Source organism: Bombina bombina, chromosome 3, assembly GCF_027579735.1.
Source record: "Bombina bombina isolate aBomBom1 chromosome 3, aBomBom1.pri, whole genome shotgun sequence".
Classification (NCBI taxonomy): domain Eukaryota; kingdom Metazoa; phylum Chordata; class Amphibia; order Anura; family Bombinatoridae; genus Bombina; species Bombina bombina.
This window is the reverse complement of record NC_069501.1, coordinates 47,471,859-47,493,152: the sequence shown is the minus strand read 5'-3', so window position 1 is coordinate 47,493,152 and position 21,294 is coordinate 47,471,859. Positions and strand designations below refer to the sequence as shown.

Sequence of the window (21,294 nt, the reverse complement as noted above, 5' to 3'; positions counted from 1 at the left end):
TTGGCTGATTTGATTCTTCAAATTCAAATCAGCCAATAGGATGAAAGCTACTCAAATCCTATTGGCTGTTCAAATCAGCCAATAGGATGAGAGCTACTGAATTTCTATTGGCTGATTTGAATAGCCAATAGAATTTCAGTAGCTCTCATCCTATTGGCTGATTTGAACATTGAGGCGGGAGATTAGGGGTTAATAAGTATAATGTAGGTGTTGGCAATGTTGGGGGTAGCAGATTAGGGGTTAATAAGTATAATGTAGGTGTCGGCGATGTCCGGAGCAGCAGATTTGGGGGTTTATAAATATAATGTAGGTGTCGGCGATGTTGGGGGCAGCAGATTAGGGGTTAATAAGTGTAAGATTAGGGGTGTTTAGACTCGGGTTCATGTTAGGGTGTTAGGTGTAAACATAAATTTGGTTTCCCCATAGGAATCAATGGGGCTGCGTTACGGAGCTTTACGCTGCTTTATTGCAGGTGTTAGGCTTTTATTCAGCCGGTTCTCCCCATTGATGTCTATGGGGAAACCAGCTCACCACTGACTTAAAGGGCCACTAAACCCAAAATCTTTATTTCATGATTCAGATAGAAAATACAAATTTAAACAACATTACAATTTACTTCTATCTATTTATTTTGCTTCATTTTTTAGATATCCTTAGTTGAAGGAAAAGCAATGCACATGGTGAGCCAATCACACAAGGCTTCTATGTGCAGCAACCAATCAGCAGCTACTGAGCATATCTAGATATGCGTTTCAGCAAAGAATATCAAGAGAATGAAACAAATTAGATAATAGAAGTAAATTAGAAAGATGTTTAAAAATGTATTCTCTTTCTAAATCATGAAAGAAAAAATGTGGGTTTAATGTCCCTTTAAGCAGCGCTGGTATTGGAGTGCGGTATGGAGCACAATTTTGCTCCACGCTCACTTCTTGCCTAATAACGCCGGGTTTATGAAAACCTGTAATACAAGCGCTGTAGGGAAGTGAGCGGTGACAATAACGTGCAAGTTAGCACCGCACCCCTCATAACTCAAAACTCGTAATCTAGCCGTTTATTAGTTATTGTAGTGGGGGATTGCGGGTTGACAGGTAGATAGACATTGCGCATGCGTTAGGTGTTAGTTTATTTTTGTAGGCATTTTCGGGAGTTACGGTGCTCCCATACTCAGCGCAAGGCTTGCTACAGCTGCCTTTTATTGCAAGGTAAAAATGGAGTAAGATTTGTCCATTTTCGCCACTTAAGTCCTTGTGCTGAATATTGGATACCGATTTGCAACGCGGTCCCATGTTAGCCTATGGGAGTAAAAATTGTGGGCGACGGGTGAAATATACGTGCCGCATTTATATGTGGCGCTGTATATAGGATACCAAACCCATGCATAAAACAGCGCCGCCGGCTTTTGCGGGCGACGCCGCACATGTAATGGGGCCCTGAATGAGAAACCTCAAATTTTTTTACATTTTTTATACAGCATCTATATAGCTAAATTCCGTAGACCAAAGATGGTATATTTCATATATCACAAGTTATCTGTGCAGGGTTGTATTATGTTATTTATTAGTTGTCTGTAATTAAATTCCAAATTCTATGATGTATAAGAAAGAGCAGCAGTTAAACGTGACAAATATTTTTTGCATAAAAAGGTTAAAGTGACAGTAAACTAAAAATAATTTTTTTTTTTTGTTCTAAGCTCTTTTGATATAATGTCAGGTCATGTGTTTATTGATAATTGGAGGGAAAGTAACTATATGAAACTTCAGTCAATTAAGAATATATGTTAGTTCTTTAGGAAACGTCCTAGAAACATTGTTGATGTTGTAAAAGATCTTGCACATGAGTAAGGACTGTTCCAAATGAGTATAACACTTGATTTTGTTATGATGACATAGAGAATAGATGGTAGGAATTCTGTCTACTGTTGTGTTTAGTAATTTTTGATGTGATAACCAATTTTTTTTGTTTTATGAATATTCTATGTCAAACAGGATGTTATCTTTCCTTTTCTTTTTTTCGATTTTCCCCCAATAAAAAGACAATTTATCACAAACTAAAAATGTAATTCACCATAAAATATTTAATTAGATAAAATTTTATTCTATAATTTAACTGGAGTGTTTTCCATAGAATGCAGAATCCTGACTCTCTTAAATGCTGCACAGTGATTGGTTGATTTATGTAGGAGCTCATTTACATATCTGTCCCTAGTTGGCCACTGTAAAAGAAGTAAGATAAACAAAACCCAAGAGGCTTTTCAAAGGGTGTGTCCCAGGGTTGCAAACCAAGCATTTTTTTATAACAAAATTTGAGCTTTAAATGATTTGAAACACTATTTTACACGCAGATTTTTTTTATTTTTTTTTACAATGCAGTGAATCATTTCTGAGGCATAAACAAAAAATTTACTTGAATGCCCTTTTAAAGGGACATGAAACTCAAAAAAATGTTTTTCATGATTTAGGTAGAACATACAAATAACTTTTCAGTTTACTTCTATTATCCAATTTGCTTCATTCTCTTGATATAATTTGTTAAAGGAGCAGCAATGCACTACTGGTTTCTAACTAAGCACATGGGTGAGCCAATGCCAATCAGTATATATATGCAGCCACCAATCAGCAGCTGCTCCTAAGCTTACCTAGATAAACCTTTCAGCAAAGGATAACAAAAGAAGGAAGCAAATTAAATAATAGAAGCAAATTGGAGCGTTTTTTAAAATTAGATGGTCTTTCTGAGTCATGAAAGACAAAAAAATTGGGTTTTATGTCCCTTAAAGGGACAGTATACTGTAAAATAGTTTTTCCCTTAATGTGTTTACAATTGTTTTTTTACCAACTGCAGAGTAAAAAATGTATGAAAATTAGCTTTTTAAGGTTTATTTGTGTATATTAAAGCTCTGATTTTGTGTTTTGAAGCCACAACCTAATAAAATGGGTTGAGCTTGTAGGTATAATCAGATCTCATTACTGTACCACATTGTGCACATATACCTGCTTCTTTATGTTATATCTGTCCTTAAAACAATCACCAGTACCTTGAGAGAACAATGGAAAATCAACATTTTATTACCTTATCTCTGCTTTATCACACTGGGAGTGTAATTTCTTCTGCTGGCTGTGTTTACAAAGCTTATCTATAGCTGGTACGCGCGGCCACAAACTTTCAGAATAGGTGGGGATACCACATGCTAAATCAACCATTTCAAATGCCAATATAAGGGTAAAGGAGCTACTTGTAAACAATTTAATACACTCCAGCAGGTAAAGTGGATCATTGGGAACAAATTAAAGGGGAGAAATTTTTTGAGTAAACTGTCCCTTTAAAGTAAATGTTGTTTAAATTTAAAGTTACTCACTGGCAGATAGGGACAACTCTCACAGAAAAAGTTAGTTTATTCAGCACAGGTTGGGACATCAATTTTTCAAATAAAGTAAAGCTCTGTAATACATTTACATTAAAATGGATCAGAGAATTTTTTTTTGATCCAAACAAAAAGAGATTACAATAATACGGAGCACCGGAACAGAGTGGAAAATAAAAATATATACTTTATTGGCAAAGTTAAAAAACGAAAATTTGCTCTTGGCAATCAGTAGGGAATTACAAGGAATTTCCCCCAGCAAAGTACAATAACAGCTGACGCGTTTTGGCTTTACGCCGTACTCCAAGCCTCATGGGCTTGGAGTACGGCGTAAAGCCGAAAAGTGTCAGCCGTTATTGTACTTTGCTGGAGGAACTTCCTTGTAATTCCCTACTGATTGCCAAGAGCAAATTTTCGTTTTGCATCACATACTTTATTTTGCTGATCGTTGATGAATCCGGCTTCATCCTATCATTGGGTGTCCCACGAGCTGGACGCCAAAGGGGGCACGCAACAATTGGATGAAGCCGGATTCGTCATCGATCAGCAAAATAAAGCACATATTTTACCATCACTAAATGGTAATTATTTTACAAATAAAGCATCTTTAAAAAAAATTAATGAAAGTGCCCCTGTTTATAAGAATAATTGTATATACTGTACTGTGCATTACATTGCCAAACTTTACAATAACTTTAAGTGCATAATTGAAATATATTTCGTATTGAATCTCACATACATATATATAAACTCTTGCTTTTTTTACAACAGAGAGATTTCTGTTTATAAGAAACTCTGTAAACTCTCAGATCAGCTCTTTCTTGGCAAATGTTTACAAGCGGGAAGTGAGCCAGATCCCGTCTTGCTCTGTACTACTAATCTGTACATATGTAACTCAGTAGGCACAAGGTTATAATCTAGGTCCGGTTACTGGTTATCTGCTTTCCATGTCACCTCCAACAACCCCTTATCTACGGCTACAGTTGCCGCAGAAACCAAAGATCCTGGATCCGACTGTAGGCGAACAAACCTATCCAACATCTGAAGGTGGAGAACAAAGCTCCCAACATCTGAGGGTGTAATCAGCAAAAAGTGATATGATATCTATGCCACTGCAGCTACAGCACGGCTTGCTTATTTGTTCAAACCACATTACAAAAGGAGGGATATTAATGTTATCTGCAACTTACAAACTGTAATGAGTTTTCCATGTTGCTGTTTAATGCCTTTTTAAACAACAAGATTTAGCCACATTATACAGCATATCTATTAATAAGAGAATATTAACAACGTGCATTTACAGCCCTAGCATACTATTCACTTACACACAGAACCGCGCATATACACACAAGGGGGCCTATTTTAAAGGTCTTGCGGACCTGATACGACAGTGCGGATCAGGTCCGCAAGACCTCGCTGAATGCATAGAGCAATACGCTCTCTGCATTTAACATTGCAGCAGCAACTCACAATAGCTGCTGGTGCAACGCCGCCCCCTGCTGACTCGCGGCCAATCGGCCGCCAGCAGGGAGGTGTCAATCAACCCAATCGTACTCGATCGGGTTGATTTCCGGCGATTCCTGTCCGCCTCATCAGAGCAGGCGAACAGGGTTATGAAGCAGCGGACTTTAGACCGCTGCTTCAAAACTGGTGTTTCTGGTGAGTCTGAAGACTCGCCAGAAACATGGGCCCACAAGCTCCGTTCAGAGCTTGATAAATGGGTCTCAAGCTCTCTTACACATTGCAAGGGAAAGGAGTGCATTTCCTCTCTCATATTAAATGGCTGGAAGAAGATGGGCAAAGAGACGGCATGGCATTGGAAAGATGGTTCACCAAAGGTGCATAGGATCTCCTTACTCTAGATAAGTTTTTCTTAAAGAGATATGAAACCTATATATGTTTTCATGATTCAGATAGAGCATACCATTTACAATTAACTCCTTCTACCTATTAGACGTAGCTACTATGTCACTGGATACTTTGCTCAGCGTATCCTGTTGACTAAGCTAAGACCGCAGCCAGAGGAAGAAGGCATCTGCCTACATATGGTAATGGCCCAGAGCCAGAACTTTTTTTCACTTTCTGTGATGAGATTTTCTTCAGTAAATGTAATTAAAAAGGTGCATTGTTTACAAGAATGTCTTACATTCAGGAATCACAGGTTTGCAGATCGGGAAAGACTGGGGGTGGGCGGTTGAAATAATCCCTGAGAGACAGTCATCAATCAATATGCTGCCACTTTGCAGCACTGCTTCGTATTTGACTGTTCTTTTCAAACAGCACTTCACTCTGGCTGCACTGTGTTGAGGAAACCTTACACAGTGCAGCCAGAGCACAACACTGACGAGAATAGCCTGATATTGAGCAGCGCTGCAAAGTGAAAGCGCTAACAGTTCCTACATGTGTCCTGTTCTTTCTGCAGACATGCTGCATTTTCTGTGATGACATCTCAGATCACAGCATGTTTTGCCTTGGGGGTAAGGGAGCACTGATCGTGTTCCCTTTACCATATGAAGGTAGATGGCCAATACAAACAGTAACACTCTGTGTCACTGTTTGCATCGACTTGTGGTGCTGCCGTGGATGGTGTGAGAGGAAAGGAGGGAAGCAGGTGGGAAGCGCATCATGGGAGGGAGGGGAGGAAGGGGGATTCCTTACTTACGGAAAAATAAATGTTTAGTGAGAGAGGGGGGGGGGTTCCCTACACTACAGACATTTAAAAAAAAAAAATAAACACTCTCCCTAAACTGCAAACTCGCAGATGTTCTGCCAGTACCAAAGATGGTGGTGACCAGTTAGGGAGGGAAGAGTGTTGTTTGGGGGGGGGGTCAGAGAGGTAGGTGACTTGAGGAGGGTTCCCTACACTACAAAAAAAAAATACACTCCCTAAACTGCATACTGGCAGACTGTCTGCCAAAACCAAAGATGTTGGTGGCCAGTGAGGGGTGAGGAAGGGAAAGGGCTGTTTAGGAGGGATGAGGTAGGGATCAGGGGATGGAAGGTGCCAGGAGGGAGGGTAATCTCTACACTAAAGCTAAAATTAACTTTACAAGCTACCTACTTAACCCCTTCACTGCTGGGAATAATAGAAGTGTGATGCACAACTACAATTAGCAACCTTCTAATTAACAAAATGGCAAAACCATGTATGTCTGCTATTTCTGAACAAATCGCAGAGAAGCGTTTACAATCATCTGTATCATCATTGCACAAGATATATGTAAATAATTTCAGTGAGAAACCCAAAGTTTGTGAAAATGCTATTGATTTTTTTAATGATTACATTTGGCGTTGAAATGGTGGCATGAAATATACTAAAATAGGCCTAGATCAATACCTTGTGCTGTCTACTTAAAATATATATATGTATAGTTTTGACAGGTAAATAAATTAAAAAAACAAGGCTCTATTTCAGTTTAAATGGACTGATAGCAAAAGTGCTAAAAATTCTCCAGTATTTTGGCAAGTTCTTTTCTGAAATTCCCAGGAGCAAAGGGGTTACTTAAAAGTCTCAACCATGACAGTTTAATTTGGACGTTACTGTCCCTGTTATCATAGTGAAAAGGTTTGCCACAACAGACTGGTTGACAGCTAACGGCCCATGAGATTTAGAGCACATTTCTAATCACGTACACCAAAGATTATTTTTTAGAATATTTCAAATATTTCTTCACAAATATTAAAAGGGATAGAAAGGTGAAAAGTGCTATGTGCATGGCTGGATTTAAATGTAAAATAGAAGCATTTTTGCAATATAATTCTATTAGAAAACATGCTTCCTGTAAAGGTTATTACTGTTTTGCTGCAGCATATGCACATATCCAGTGAGGTCTGTGCGCCAGTAGTCAAGCACCATACCTTCTAAGAGAGTTAGTGATGGCTTGTATGACACAAATTACATCTTCACAGTAGCAATACATACCTCCACCAGCTCTCTGAGCAGACACAATGTCTAAATACTGGTGCACAGCCCTCACAGCATACGTGCGTATGCCACAGAAAAATAGTAATAACTTTTACAAGAATATTTTTTTTCTAATGGAAATATATTGCAAACATGTTTCTATTTCAAAATGAAATGCACATATGCACATTTAAAAATTGACCTTCCTATCACTTTAAATTGCACCTATGAGTCATAAAATTGGGAAACTGTCCAGCTTCTAATTATAACAAAAGCAGGCCAGTATTTCCACAATGTAACTAAATGTAAAAACATTCTTTTCTCTGAACTGCAAAATATGTGAGGTGTGGTGTGGGCTTGTGAGATGAAGGCAGAACGTTCAGCAGGGCTTGTGAGATGAAGGCAGAACGTTCAGCAGGGCTTGTGAGATGAAGGCAGAACGTTCAGCAGGGCTTATGAGATGAAGGCAGAACGTTCAGCAGAGGACAAGGCACAGACAGTGCAGTTTATATATATATCATCAGGTTGTGGAACTGAACTATTCAGGCCACAGACAGGCCTTGTTTACCATGAAGTCCACACTATAATGACCAGAACTCTTCTATCACTGTTCCTCCTGACACTTTTTTCAAAATATATTGCAAAAATGCTTCTATTTAATATGCAAATGCATTCATGCACCCTTCAGTGTTGCCCTCTCTATCCCTTTAAAACTGAAAACCCACATACAATCACATCATAAAGACACAGCTTAAAGGGACATGAACCCCACATTTTTTCTTTCATGATTTAGGTAGAATATACAATTTTAAACAATTTTCCAGTTTACTTTTATTATCAAATGTACTTCATTCTCTTTGTATCATATGTTGAAGGAGCAGCAATGAACTACTGGTTTCTAACTGAGCACATGGGTGAGCCAATGAAAATCAGTATATATATATGCAGCCACCAATCAGCAGTTAGAACCTAGGTTATTTGCCGCTCCCGAGCTTTCCTAGATAAACCTTTCAGCAAAGGATAACAAGAGAAGGAAACAAATTAAATAATAGAAGTACATTGGAAAGTTGTTTAAAATTGTATGCTCTGTCTCCATCATGAAAGTCTAATTATGACTTTACTGTCCCTTTAAGGCTTAAATATAAAGTAATACATATGTAAAGCTGTAATGAGATTGGGGCACCTACTTCCTAACAAACTGTAACAAACAGCATATTTACTAAACTGCCAGTAAAGCTGTTTTGTTTGCACTCAGATAAACTTATAAAATAACATTACCTAAGGTGCAGGTAGGGGAATAACTAGAGTTTGGGATGGGTCCGGAACCTGCCAATCCAGCGCTACAATAGCTTGGTCTTACTGGAAGTGATGAAATGGAGGGGGGTTCATAGACTTTGTCCTTGGGCCCGGTCAGGTCTAGTTATGCCCCTGGGTGTAGGGATTAATAATAGGAACTGAGCAGTGCCCTAGAGGGCAGCAGTTAAGAACCAAAAGGCCCATGAAGCCCCCCCCCATTATTACATTCTAGAACTGTAACTGTCCCCAATACAACTGTGAGAAACGTTTTATGATATAAATATACCTGGGTTTCAACTTGGCAGTTACCCCTCCTCTTCCTTTCTTCTGTATGGTGAAAAAACACTTTGATTTGCTGAAATCTTGTGGGATTTTACATTATTATTGTGGAAGTTCACACAATCTAATAGTAGTGTCTGCACATGCCATATGCACGCGCCCTTGCTATTCCTGCATCCGAATTAGATTCTTACATTTCCTCTGCAATGGAATGCGGCTACTGAGGAAATTTTGAGGTAAAATATCTTCCTTTTTTAATGCTGTACCAGTATTTTCCTAACTTTTTCTTAAAGGAACAATAACTACAGTAGAATTGCATAATCAACAAATGTATAATAAAAAGACAATGCAAAAGCACTTAGGGCCTCATGTATTAAAGGGACAGTCAACTCAAGAATTGTTATTGTTTAAAAAGATAGATAATCCCTTTATCACCCATTCCCCAGTTTTGCACAACCAATATGGTTATATTAATATACTTTTTACCTCTGTGACCTTGTATCTAAGCCTCTTTTGACAGCCCCCTGATCACATGACTTATTATTATCTATTGACTTGCATTTTAGCTCTGTTGTACAGAACCCACGGGCGTGAGCACAATGTTATCTATATGGCCCACATGAACTAGCAGTCTGCTGTTGTGAAAAGCAAATAGAAAAGCTTGTGATTAAGAGGCTGCCAATAGTGGCTTAGAAACAGACATAAATTTAGAGGTTTGAGTTTTATAAAGTAAATTAATATAACAATGTTGGTTGTGCAAAGCTGGGGAATCGGTAGTAAAGGCGTTATCTAACTTTTTAAACAATAACAATTTTGGTATTAACTGTCCCTTTAAATGTCATACTGACAAGGTTCTCAACTTGAGGACTTGTCCGCATGGCTTTGTGGCGTGTAATGCTGCCCCCTTCCCTCGCAACCAATTTTGCGAGAGAAGGGCCTGTCAATCACCCAGAGTGAGCGTGTTTGGGGTGATTTCTCTTCATCCACTCAAATACCCTGGTCTCCGGCTGCCCAATACAAAGGTATTTTCTTTTTGTGAGCTAACGGTTTGAACTGTTCTCCAATTGGCGTTCTAGCCATATGGCACTCACACAATTTTTTTTTTTTGGCTGGAGCACCAATTGCAGAACAATTAAAACCGTTAGCTAACACAAAATATTACTTTTGTAGTGGGCGGCGGAGCGCAGGGTATTTGAGTTTCAGATATTAAAAAGTAAAGTTGTAGCGTATCTTCATTACAACTGATGAATTAACCTCCATCCAAAATAATACTAACACTCCGGATCTGTTCATACAAAGGGAAAAGTTTACCATCACTTTAATTCTCATGATATCTTTATGTATATTCCAGGCATTACCATATCTAATGAAACATTATTTCATGAATCAGCCACCATTTCTGTAAAGACGTTGTTAAGCAACATAAGAACATATATTCCTATCGCTGTCCCAGAGCAGTAACGATAATTTTGTCTCCAAAATTATGTTTATAGGACTCATACTAACGGTATTGAAGAGATGCATGGGAAGGTGCCTATGAAATATCCACCTGAGTCACGCCTGAAAATGATATGTTGCACCTTTAATAAACTACATTGAACATGGGATCTACATCATTTTATATGTTTGGAGGATAAAAGGTTAAAAAAAATGTAAACCAATAATAGCCAAAATTGTCTAGAAATGAAATGTAAATGAATCACTTGTCAAGTGCAGGGATATAAACCATAAGCAAGGGGTGAAACTGTTACTTGAGATTGAGGATCTACCCAGAGCACTAAGGAGCCATACAGTTTTTGTGGAGCCGTGGAATGATTTTATATAGAGAGAAAAATACTTTAAACATTAAGAACTAGAACGACAATTAGGCACCACAGCTCTCAGGCCCTTGGGAGTCGTCAAGTTCTGAGTTAAGGGGACATTAACCCCTGCATACTTACTAAAAAGTAGCATTTAACATCCTTTTATTCCTTTGTTAAAATGCTCGCTCAGATTAGAGTGTATCATAAAGAATCTTCACACTGCAACATGTTACACAGTTATGACATGATCTGTGCAGGAGCTTGTTTATATCAATCTCTAGCTGGCCACAACAAAGGAGATAAATCAAACACACTCAACAGTATATTCAAGAGGTATGTCCCTGAACTACAAAGCAATTTTTTGATAACAAAACAGATGTCACAACTTTAAACCATTTCTTTTGTATGCAGATCTTTTGCAGTGCAGCACTTAATTCCTAATATATATTAGATGTAGGTCTCTTTAAAGCATTATCGAGAAATCTAAAAGCAACATGTTCAGATTGAAAGAACCACAGTTTACCAATACGTTGCATTTGAGGATCTCACATAAACACTTTTATTAGTTGTGCACAATTTTGTTATTTGTGGTTCATTTGAAGCATTCGATTCGCCCTGCACTAGACTTGTTAGAATAAAAGTGCAACACTTAAATATCTGTGCAAATAAAAATAATTATGTGTTGCACCTTTATTGTAATAACTAATGTGATGTAACAAAGCAAATGCTGCAAACCGTAGCTTTATTCTCAGCAACAAATTGCACGTCTGCTTTTTATCACCTCCTCATAGTGATAAAACACCCTGATTGTTCAAACCATCTTCTACGTCTTGAATAAAGAAAATGGATCATTGCTGCCCAGGTCCCAGAGAGAGTATAAGATAAACACTTAATTAATTTGCTGCTAAAAATGTTTAATCAGTGCATGTGTATTATCAGCAGTGCATATTAATAAGACACCCTTACCTTCCCCAGTTTGCTAGTGTAATTATAGGTATAGAGTTCTTCCACATTTCTGTTCACACGTCCAGTGTACAGGAGGCCAAATTCCGCATGTTTAGAATCCGTGGGTCGGCTGTCCACTTCTGCAAACCCTCCTAGACACAGAAGGAACAGCCACTTTCCCAGCGTGGGCATAACCCTGCCTGGCATCATCCCTCCAGTCTGGGCACCACTTCACCACATCCAAGGTTTTTCTGTGCTTGGTATTCTTAGTAAATCAGCAGTCTGGTAATTACTTGCTGAGGCCACAAGCAATTTGATGTATTTTCTTTGCAAAATGGAATGTATAATATCTCCGGATTGTAAACACTGTAAAATTGTTGTAATAGGAAATAAAGAAAAAATATATTATAAACTAACATTTCTACAAGAAATATTTAAATATTTAATTGTAATTGTAGATAAAATATAATAGAATATTATACACTTACATATTTTTCTAAGAGGAGCAACATTTTTTATTTATGAACTGCATAAAATGTCATTTATTATTGATTTATCCGTGTGACACTTTCTGATTTAATAAAAAAAAATACATCTTCTTTTTCAGTTGCTGCAAACAATCTGAACATCCATTTTCCTTTGTACAAATAAATAAAATGAAATCTGTTTACACCAGCGGAATACAGATAGCTGCATTTTTATATCACACACTGGTATAGTAACATTCTTTAAATAAAATTATGATCAAAAAGTATTTTTATCTAAAAAAAAAAAAAAAATGCTTTTTGCAGTAATTGCTGATATGTACAAAGCATGGCTGAAATCAAGTCTTGCAGGTGTAATGTTAGTATTTACCTGTCACCATCATTAGGGTGTAGTATCCCTTGTCCCAGTAATGTCACCTGCAGCCAACCCCAACAGCACTGGTTCTACCAGTAAGGGACACACACTGAGCCCTGGGAGAAGCCCAAGTACCGCCCCTCATGCCTCTGATTGGGTGCTGTCATTCTCTCCCTGCTTAGCACTAAGGCAAAAGGCATTGGATAGAAGGAAGGCTTGAGTTTGATGTTAGTGCCATCTAGTGTCAAATCCTGATAACTACAAAACATCTTTACAGGAACATACTTGCCTGAGATAGAACTACATTACCAGTGTATTTATGTGTATTTACTAACATATAGGTTATTTACTGTAAGCAGTGATGTTTTTGATAATAGACACATAGATATATTTAGTTACATAAGTGAAAAAAGCGTCTGTGGCTTTTGGCTAGTGCCTATCAGGGTAAGATTTCTGTTTATGTAAAGTAGGAAACTAACTTATTTACTATAAGCAGAGATGTATTTAATGATAGACATATATATATATATATATATATATATATATATATATATATATGATAGATATAGATAGATGGATACATATGGATAGACAGATAGATAGATTAGAGATAGACAGATAGATGGATAGATAAATATGAATACATGTGTATAGTGATGGATACATATGGATATATAGATATAGATGGATAGATAAATATGAATACATGTGTATAGTGATGGATACATATGGATACATAGCTATAGATGGATAGATAGGCAGAAGATAGATTAGAAAGATAGATATGGATAGACAGATAGAGATAGATACATACATATGGTTAGATAGATGATAGACTGATAGATTAGAGTTGGATAGACAGATAGAGATAGATACATGCATATGGTTAGATAGATGATAGACTGATAGATTAGAGTTGGATAGACAGACAGACAGATAGGTAGATAGATACATACATATGGGTAGATAGATGATAGACAGAATGATAGATTAGAGTTGGATAGACAGACAGACAGGTAGATAGATACATACATATGGGTAGATAGATGATAGACAGAATGATAGATTAGAGTTGGATAGACAGACAGACAGATAGAGATAGATACATACATATGGTTAGATAGATGATAGACAGAATGATAGATTAGAGTTGGACAGACAGACAGATAGGTAGATATGGATAGACAGATAGAGATAGATACATACATATGGTTAGATAGATCAGTGATTTTTAACCTTTTTTTTGCCGTGGCACACTTTTTTACATTAAAAAATCCTGTGGCACACCACCATCCCAAAATTTTAAAAAAATCACACATTGTAGCCTAATACAGCATATATATATATATATACACATACACACAAACACACACATACTGTATGTATTGTGCTGTTATGCCACGCCTCCTACAAACTACCCCTGCACTGGGAGTAAAAAACAAGCAAAGTTTAAAAAATATGTCACACTGTTGTCAGTCTGCCGTGGCACACCTGAGGATCTCTCACGGCACACTAGTGTGCCACGGCACACTGGTTGAAAAACACTGAGATAGATGATAGACAGAATGATAGATTAGAGTTGGATAGACAGACAGATAGGTAGATATGGATAGACAGATAGAGATAGATACATACATATGGGTAGATAGATGATAGACAGAATGATAGATTAGAGTTGGATAGACAGACAGACAGATAGAGATAGATACATACATATGGTTAGATAGATGATAGACAGAATGATAGATTAGAGTTGGACAGACAGATAGATAGATGCCTTATTTTACTTTTCAGTTTAATGCCTAACGTGTGCGTTGATGATGTTCTGTCTCTAGTGGGACTCAAGATACCTATTTGGATTTTATTTCTTTTTAGCATTGCTTGATTTGGATTTTGGGACTGATACATTATTTTGTATGGACCATTTTTAGTTTATTTTGTTTCTTACATTGGTTACAGGCAGTGCAACCCTACCTAGGCCTTCTGTTTGTGATCTCAGTGATTTCCGATTCTAGCCAAAGTATGTAATTATGGGGACGTGTCTGGGCAGGGACCAAGTATGGCCGCAATATCAGAGGAGCTCTAGGAGATGACTAGGATATCCCCCGAATTCTCTGGTATACAGCACCATCTACACTAGAGAATAATTTGGATATCTTACAGCTTACTAAACCTAACAGTACTAAGATTGCTGTAAGTGTCCACCTAGAGAACTGATCCTGACCGTCAGGATCTTTGGTGATAGCCTAATATTGAGATCTTGACACCCCCCTGGTAATACGGGTTAGGCAGTTGCTTTGAAACTGCTACAGCTGTGTATTTATTTAGAAATTGAAGAAATCTATAAAGTTTTTCAAGACCTTTTTGAGGACTTTGAGCTTAAAATGTGCCAGCTTGATGCCCTCATATTAATGGTGGAGGTGGAGGTAGAGGTGGAACGAGACCTCTCAAGGTCTGGTAGAGATAGACCTTCTATGCCGCCTGCTAGATCAACAGAGGCGCAGCTAACCTGTGCTAATTTTAATATTAGCTGATTTTAGCTAATTTAGCTTAATATTGGCTTAATATTTATCCGGGTGGTCAGTAAAATTAGCCGGATGGTGCACCCATTAAAAAGGTCATGAGGAGAATACTTTGTGTTATTAATGGTCCTAATGTCTAAACGCCATGCTTGTGCATGCCTAGAATAATTATGGACTGCAGCAGCAAAGGGGTGAACACATAGGGGTATATTTAACAAGCAGCGGATGCTGCTATCTACCCCAGTAGTTTCCAGCTTGCCAGAAACAGAAATTAAGAAGATTAAGAAGCAGCAGTCGTAAGACCGCTGCTCCTTAACTTCTCCGCCACCTTTTAGGTGGCAGACTGCAATCATCCCAATCAGATACGATTGGGATGATTGACACACCTTGCTATCGACCGATTGGCCGCGAATGTGCAGGGGGCGGCATTGCACAAGCATTTCACTAGAATATATATATACATATAATTCACTAGGCATATGATAAATTGGCCCCATACACTTGTCTGGTATGTATATGTGTAAGCGATATGGAGTATTTTTGTTTACCCATTTTGTTCTGCCTACAACAATGTGCACAAAATTTTGCTTTCTATTTAAACAAGATAGACATTTTCTTAGGCATTTATATTTAGAGCTTTTTTTTTTTACTTGTTAGTGGTAAAACCTACCACAATGAATTAAAAAATCTGCTAAGAACTTGGAATGATAAGAAAAAATATAGAACACTTTAAGGGTAATCCCTTGATAAGTATTGACCTGGATGAAGACCACTTGTGAAATTTGAAATTCTTTAAAGTAGAAGTATTTTTCCAGCCACCAGTTGAATTTTAAAAAAGACCTTTATTCATTTCTTACAGGGTCCATCATATCAACAACGTTTCAAACCTATGCCAGGTTCTTAATCATGTCTACTGAATAGTATACAGGTGTGTCTTTTATACCTGTCCAATTTCTATCAGATTGCACAATAGTGCCATCTTGTGGTTAAAATTTAAAATTGCATGTGACAAATTATATAAAGAATTTTACTATAAATTCTTATGTTTTGAGTTAGTCTCTTCATTATTTATGTATGTTTGTCACATGAAAATTTAAAACCAAATTTATATACATATAATTAAAACCTATACACATTATAATATCAGAATCAAATTTGCTACTACAGGTATATGCTATCATAGTTAAAAAAATAATGACCATTCAAAATCTTTATTTAAGCCTTCAGGTATCATTGTGTTTAATCTATTTATCCAAAACATCTCCCTTTTTTTGAGCATCTGGTCTCTGTCACCTCCCCTCCTGGGTCTGTCAACTTGTTCAATAACTTGAAATCTAAGTTGACTGATGTTATGACCCATGGAGAGGAAGTGACAGGAAACAGGAGCCTCCATATTTTTGTTTCTAATGTTGGATTTGTGTTCAGTGATTCTTGTTCTTACCTCCCTGCTCGTTTCTCCTATATAAATCCTGGCACACGGACATTTGATGAGATAAATAGCATATGTGCTTCTACATGTTAGATATTTCTTTATAGGGTATTTGGTTCCCTTAATGGGGTGAAGAAAATCTTTCCCTTTAATTATTGAACTACAGTGACTGCAATGAAGGCAGGGATAACACCCTCTATTATCAGACCTCAATGTTGTTTGTAAAGTCTTCCTATTGCTACCTATATCTGCTCTTACTAGTTCATCTCTCAAATTTTTGGTCTTTTTATAAGCTACCATAGGAATGTTTTTAAAGTCCTCCACTTGGGGATTACAGTCTCTCAATATATGCCAGTGTCTATTTATGATGTGTGATATTTTTGTTCCTAGGGAGTTGTATTGGGTAACTCCCTAGGAACAAAAATATCACACATCATAAATAGACACTGGCATATATTGAGAGACTGTAATCCCCAAGTGGAGGACTTTAAAAACATTCCTATGGTAGCTTATAAAAAGACCAAAAATTTGAGAGATGAACTAGTAAGAGCAGATATAGGTAGCAATAGGAAGACTTTACAAACAACATTGAGGTCTGATAATAGAGGGTGTTATCCCTGCCTTCATTGCAGTCACTGTAGTTCAATAATTAAAGGGAAAGATTTTCTTCACCCCATTAAGGGAACCAAATACCCTATAAAGAAATATCTAACATGTAGAAGCACATATGCTATTTATCTCATCAAATGTCCGTGTGCCAGGATTTATATAGGAGAAACGAGCAGGGAGGTAAGAACAAGAATCACTGAACACAAATCCAACATTAGAAACAAAAATATGGAGGCTCCTGTTTCCTGTCACTTCCTCTCCATGGGTCATAACATCAGTCAACTTAGATTTCAAGTTATTGAACAAGTTGACAGACCCAGGAGGGGAGGTGACAGAGACCAGATGCTCAAAAAAAGGGAGATGTTTTGGATAAATAGATTAAACACAATGATACCTGAAGGCTTAAATAAAGATTTTGAATGGTCATTATTTTTTTAACTATGATAGCATATACCTGTAGTAGCAAATTTGATTCTGATATTATAATGTGTATAGGTTTTAATTATATGTATATAAATTTGGTTTTAAATTTTCATGTGACAAACATACATAAATAATGAAGAGACTAACTCAAAACATAAGAATTTATAGTAAAATTCTTTATATAATTTGTCACATGCAATTTTAAATTTTAACCACAAGATGGCACTATTGTGCAATCTGATAGAAATTGGACAGGTATAAAAGACACACCTGTATACTATTCAGTAGACATGATTAAGAACCTGGCATAGGTTTGAAACGTTGTTGATATGATGGACCCTGTAAGAAATGAATAAAGGTCTTTTTTAAAATTCAACTGGTGGCTGGAAAAATACTTCTTCTTGGATATACATTGGGGTCTGGCTAACCCTTTTCCCGTGCCCCACAAGGAAAATAGGTGCTGTCTTTCACTATCAAATTCTTTAAAGTGACATTGTACTCACATTTTATGTGCTCCCAATGATCTATTTTACCTGATGGAGTGTATTTTATTGTTTGCAAATAGCTCCTTTAGCTTTACTTTGTTATTTGTGGTTTAGGGAGAGCGAGCTTTTGTAACTGAGATAGCTGGTCGTGCTCATTCAACCATCCAGACATAATAAGCATTTCATTACCGGACAAAGATAAACATCAGCATGTCTGTTTTACTTGCATGATCAGCCCATTGTTATGGGTGTATCCTGGAGAACAATAGGTGATGGATTTCATGCACTGTTATTAAAAGTTTTCAGCAATGTGAACGCGACCTCACGTTCGCATTGCTTGGAAGTATTGCACTCACGAGAGCACGCTCCCATAGGCTCCTATGGGAGCCTCATTCTGATGCCGTCAGAGACATTGCGCAGTAAAGGGGGTAAGTACGTAGCAATGGCAGCAAACTTAAATATATATGTATGTAATTATATATACACATATTAACACATAAATATATATGTATATACACATAATAACACATAAATATATATGTATATACACATAATAACACATAAATATATATGTATATACACATAACACATAAATATATATGTATATACACATATTAACACATAAATATATATGTATATACACATAATAACACATAAATATATATGTATATACACATAATAACACATAAATATACTGTATATGTATATACACATAATAACACATAAATATATATGTATATACACATAACACATAAATATATATGTATATACACATAATAACACATACATATATATGTATATACACATAATAACACATAAATATATATGTATATACACATATTAACACATAAATATATATGTATATAAGCATATTAACACATAAATATATATGTATATACACATATTAACACATAAATATATATGTATATAAGCACAATAACACATAAATATATATGTATATACACACAATAACACATAAATATATATGTATATACACATAATAACACATAAATATATATGTATATACACATAATAACACATAAATATATATGTATATACACATAATAACACATAAATATATATGTATATACACATAACACATAAATATATATGTATATAAGCATAATAACACATAAATATATATGTATATACACATAATAACATAAATATATATGTATATAATTATATATACACATATTAACACATAAATATATATGTATGTAATTATATATACACATATTAACACATAAATATATATGTATACAAGCATATACATATATATTTACTGGGAACACACAGTTCCTATTGACTGCAATGTAAAAGCACTTTTCAGTGTCGTTTTTTTTCTAACACCCCACTCCCACCAATTTTAGCTCCAAAATACTGCCTAGTGTAGTAATTTTATTAAAACATAAAGATACGGCTATCTTTATATTATAATAAAATACACTAGGCTGTATTTTGGAGGCATTTGGGGCACATTTATAAAATTAACCAGAGATCTGATCTCTGGTTAATTTTAAAAGTGCTAATTGCTACTGCGAGCTCGCTGCAGCAATAACCAACCACTTGTATAGGCTGGTTAATTATCGCACAGCCGCAAACAGGCAAATTTGCCTGTTTGCGGGCGCAAGATAATTTAGCGCTCCACTTGTAATCTAGCCCTAACATGGGGAAAAATGCAAATTTAGCCCAGATACATTATTGCAGATGTAGAATTGGGATCTCTATTGTCAAACTCTTTCTTATAAATCATGTTAGCAGGTTTAAAGGGTCAGTAAAGGCAAGAACTGTATAGTGGTTATTAATCTGCCAGAGTGTCCGTACCACCATTTGTATTGGTGATAGCCTTTGATGGATACGCAGCAGATGGCTCTTGCAAATGACAAAGCAGACGCTGTACCACCTGCCTGTCACTATTTACCTGTAACTTACTGTTCCCTTCCTATCACACTCAGTTGCAATGATTTAAAGGCCTGCCTTTCACACTCAGCTCCCATGTCATTGACAGCTTTGCTTGACTTACTCAGTTCACCACTTACAGTCCTGCCTATCACACTCAGTTCACCTGTCACTTACACTCCTGCCTGTCACACTCAGTTCACCTGTCACTTACAGTCCTGCCTATCACACTCAGTTCACCTATCACTTACAGTCCTGCCTGTCACACTCAATTCACCTGTCACTTACACGCCTGCTTGGCCCACTCACTTCACCTGTCACACTCCTGCTTGTCACACTCAGTTCACCTGTCACTTACACTCCTGCCTATCACACTCAGTTCACCTGCCACTTACAGTCCTGCCTGTGACACTCAGTTCACCTGTCACTTACAGTACTGTCTATTACACTTGGTTCACCTGTCACTTACACTCCTGCTTGTCACACTCAGTTCACCTGCCACTTACAGTCCTGTCTGTCACACTCAGTTCACCTGCTACTTACAGTCCTGCCTATCACACTCAGTTCACCTATCACTTACAGTCCTGTCTGTCACACTCAGTTCACCTGTCACCTACAGTACTGTCTATCACACTCAGTTTACCTGCCACTTACAGTCCTGCCTGTCACACTCAGTTCTCCTGTCACTTACAGTCCTGCCTGTCACATTCAGTTCACCTGTCACTTAAACGTCCTGCCTATCACACTCAGTTCACCTGCCACTTACAGTCCTGCCTGTCACACTCAGTTCTCCTGTCACTTACAGTCCTGCCTGTCACATTCAGTTCACCTGTCACTTAAACGTCCTGCCTATCACACTCAGTTCACCTGCCACTTACAGTCCTGCCTGTCACACTCAGTTCACCTGTCACTTACAGTCCTGTCTGTCACAACTCAGTTAATCTGTCACAGTCCTGCCTGTCACACTCAGTTCACCTGTCACTTACAGCCCTGCCTGTCACACCTCAGTCCACCTGTTATTCACAGTCCTACCTGTCACACCCAGTTCACCTGCCACTTACAGTCCTGCCTGTCACAACTCAGTTCACCTGTCACTTACAGTCCTACCTGTCACACTCAGTTCACCTGCCACTTACAGTCCTGCCTGTCACAACTCAGTTCACCTGTCACAATCCTACCTGTCACACTCAGTTCACCTGTCACAGTCCTGCCTGTTACACTCAGTTCACCTGTCAATTACAGTCATTCCTGTCACTTAGTTAACCTATCATTTACACTCATGCCTGTTACACTCAGTTCACCTGTCACTTAAACTCATGCCTGTCACACTCAGTTCATCTGTCACTTACAGGCCTGCCTGTCACACTCAGTTCACCTGTCATTTACACTCCTGCCTGTTACACTCAGTTCACCTGTAATTTACACTCCTGCCTGTTACACTAAGTTCAACTGTCACACTCCTGCCTGTCACACTCAGTTCACCTGTCACTTACACATTCC

At 37.3% G+C, this 21,294-nt stretch overlaps 1 protein-coding gene across 2 annotated transcripts in view; it reads right to left on the bottom strand.

The window, feature by feature from the left end:
* SIDT1 (SID1 transmembrane family member 1) overlaps nt 1-12,528 on the bottom strand; it is a 321,104-nt gene extending 308,576 nt beyond the window's left edge. For both annotated transcript variants that reach the window (XM_053705818.1, XM_053705819.1), the window contains exons 1-2: nt 12,440-12,528; nt 11,606-11,950 (exon numbers count right to left, since the gene is read on the bottom strand). In XM_053705818.1, the coding sequence (XP_053561793.1) occupies nt 11,606-11,794 (189 nt within the window). In that variant the 5' untranslated portion in view covers nt 11,795-11,950; nt 12,440-12,528. The remainder of the gene's footprint in view (nt 1-11,605; nt 11,951-12,439) is intronic.
* Between the last annotated feature and the right edge of the window lie 8,766 nt (nt 12,529-21,294).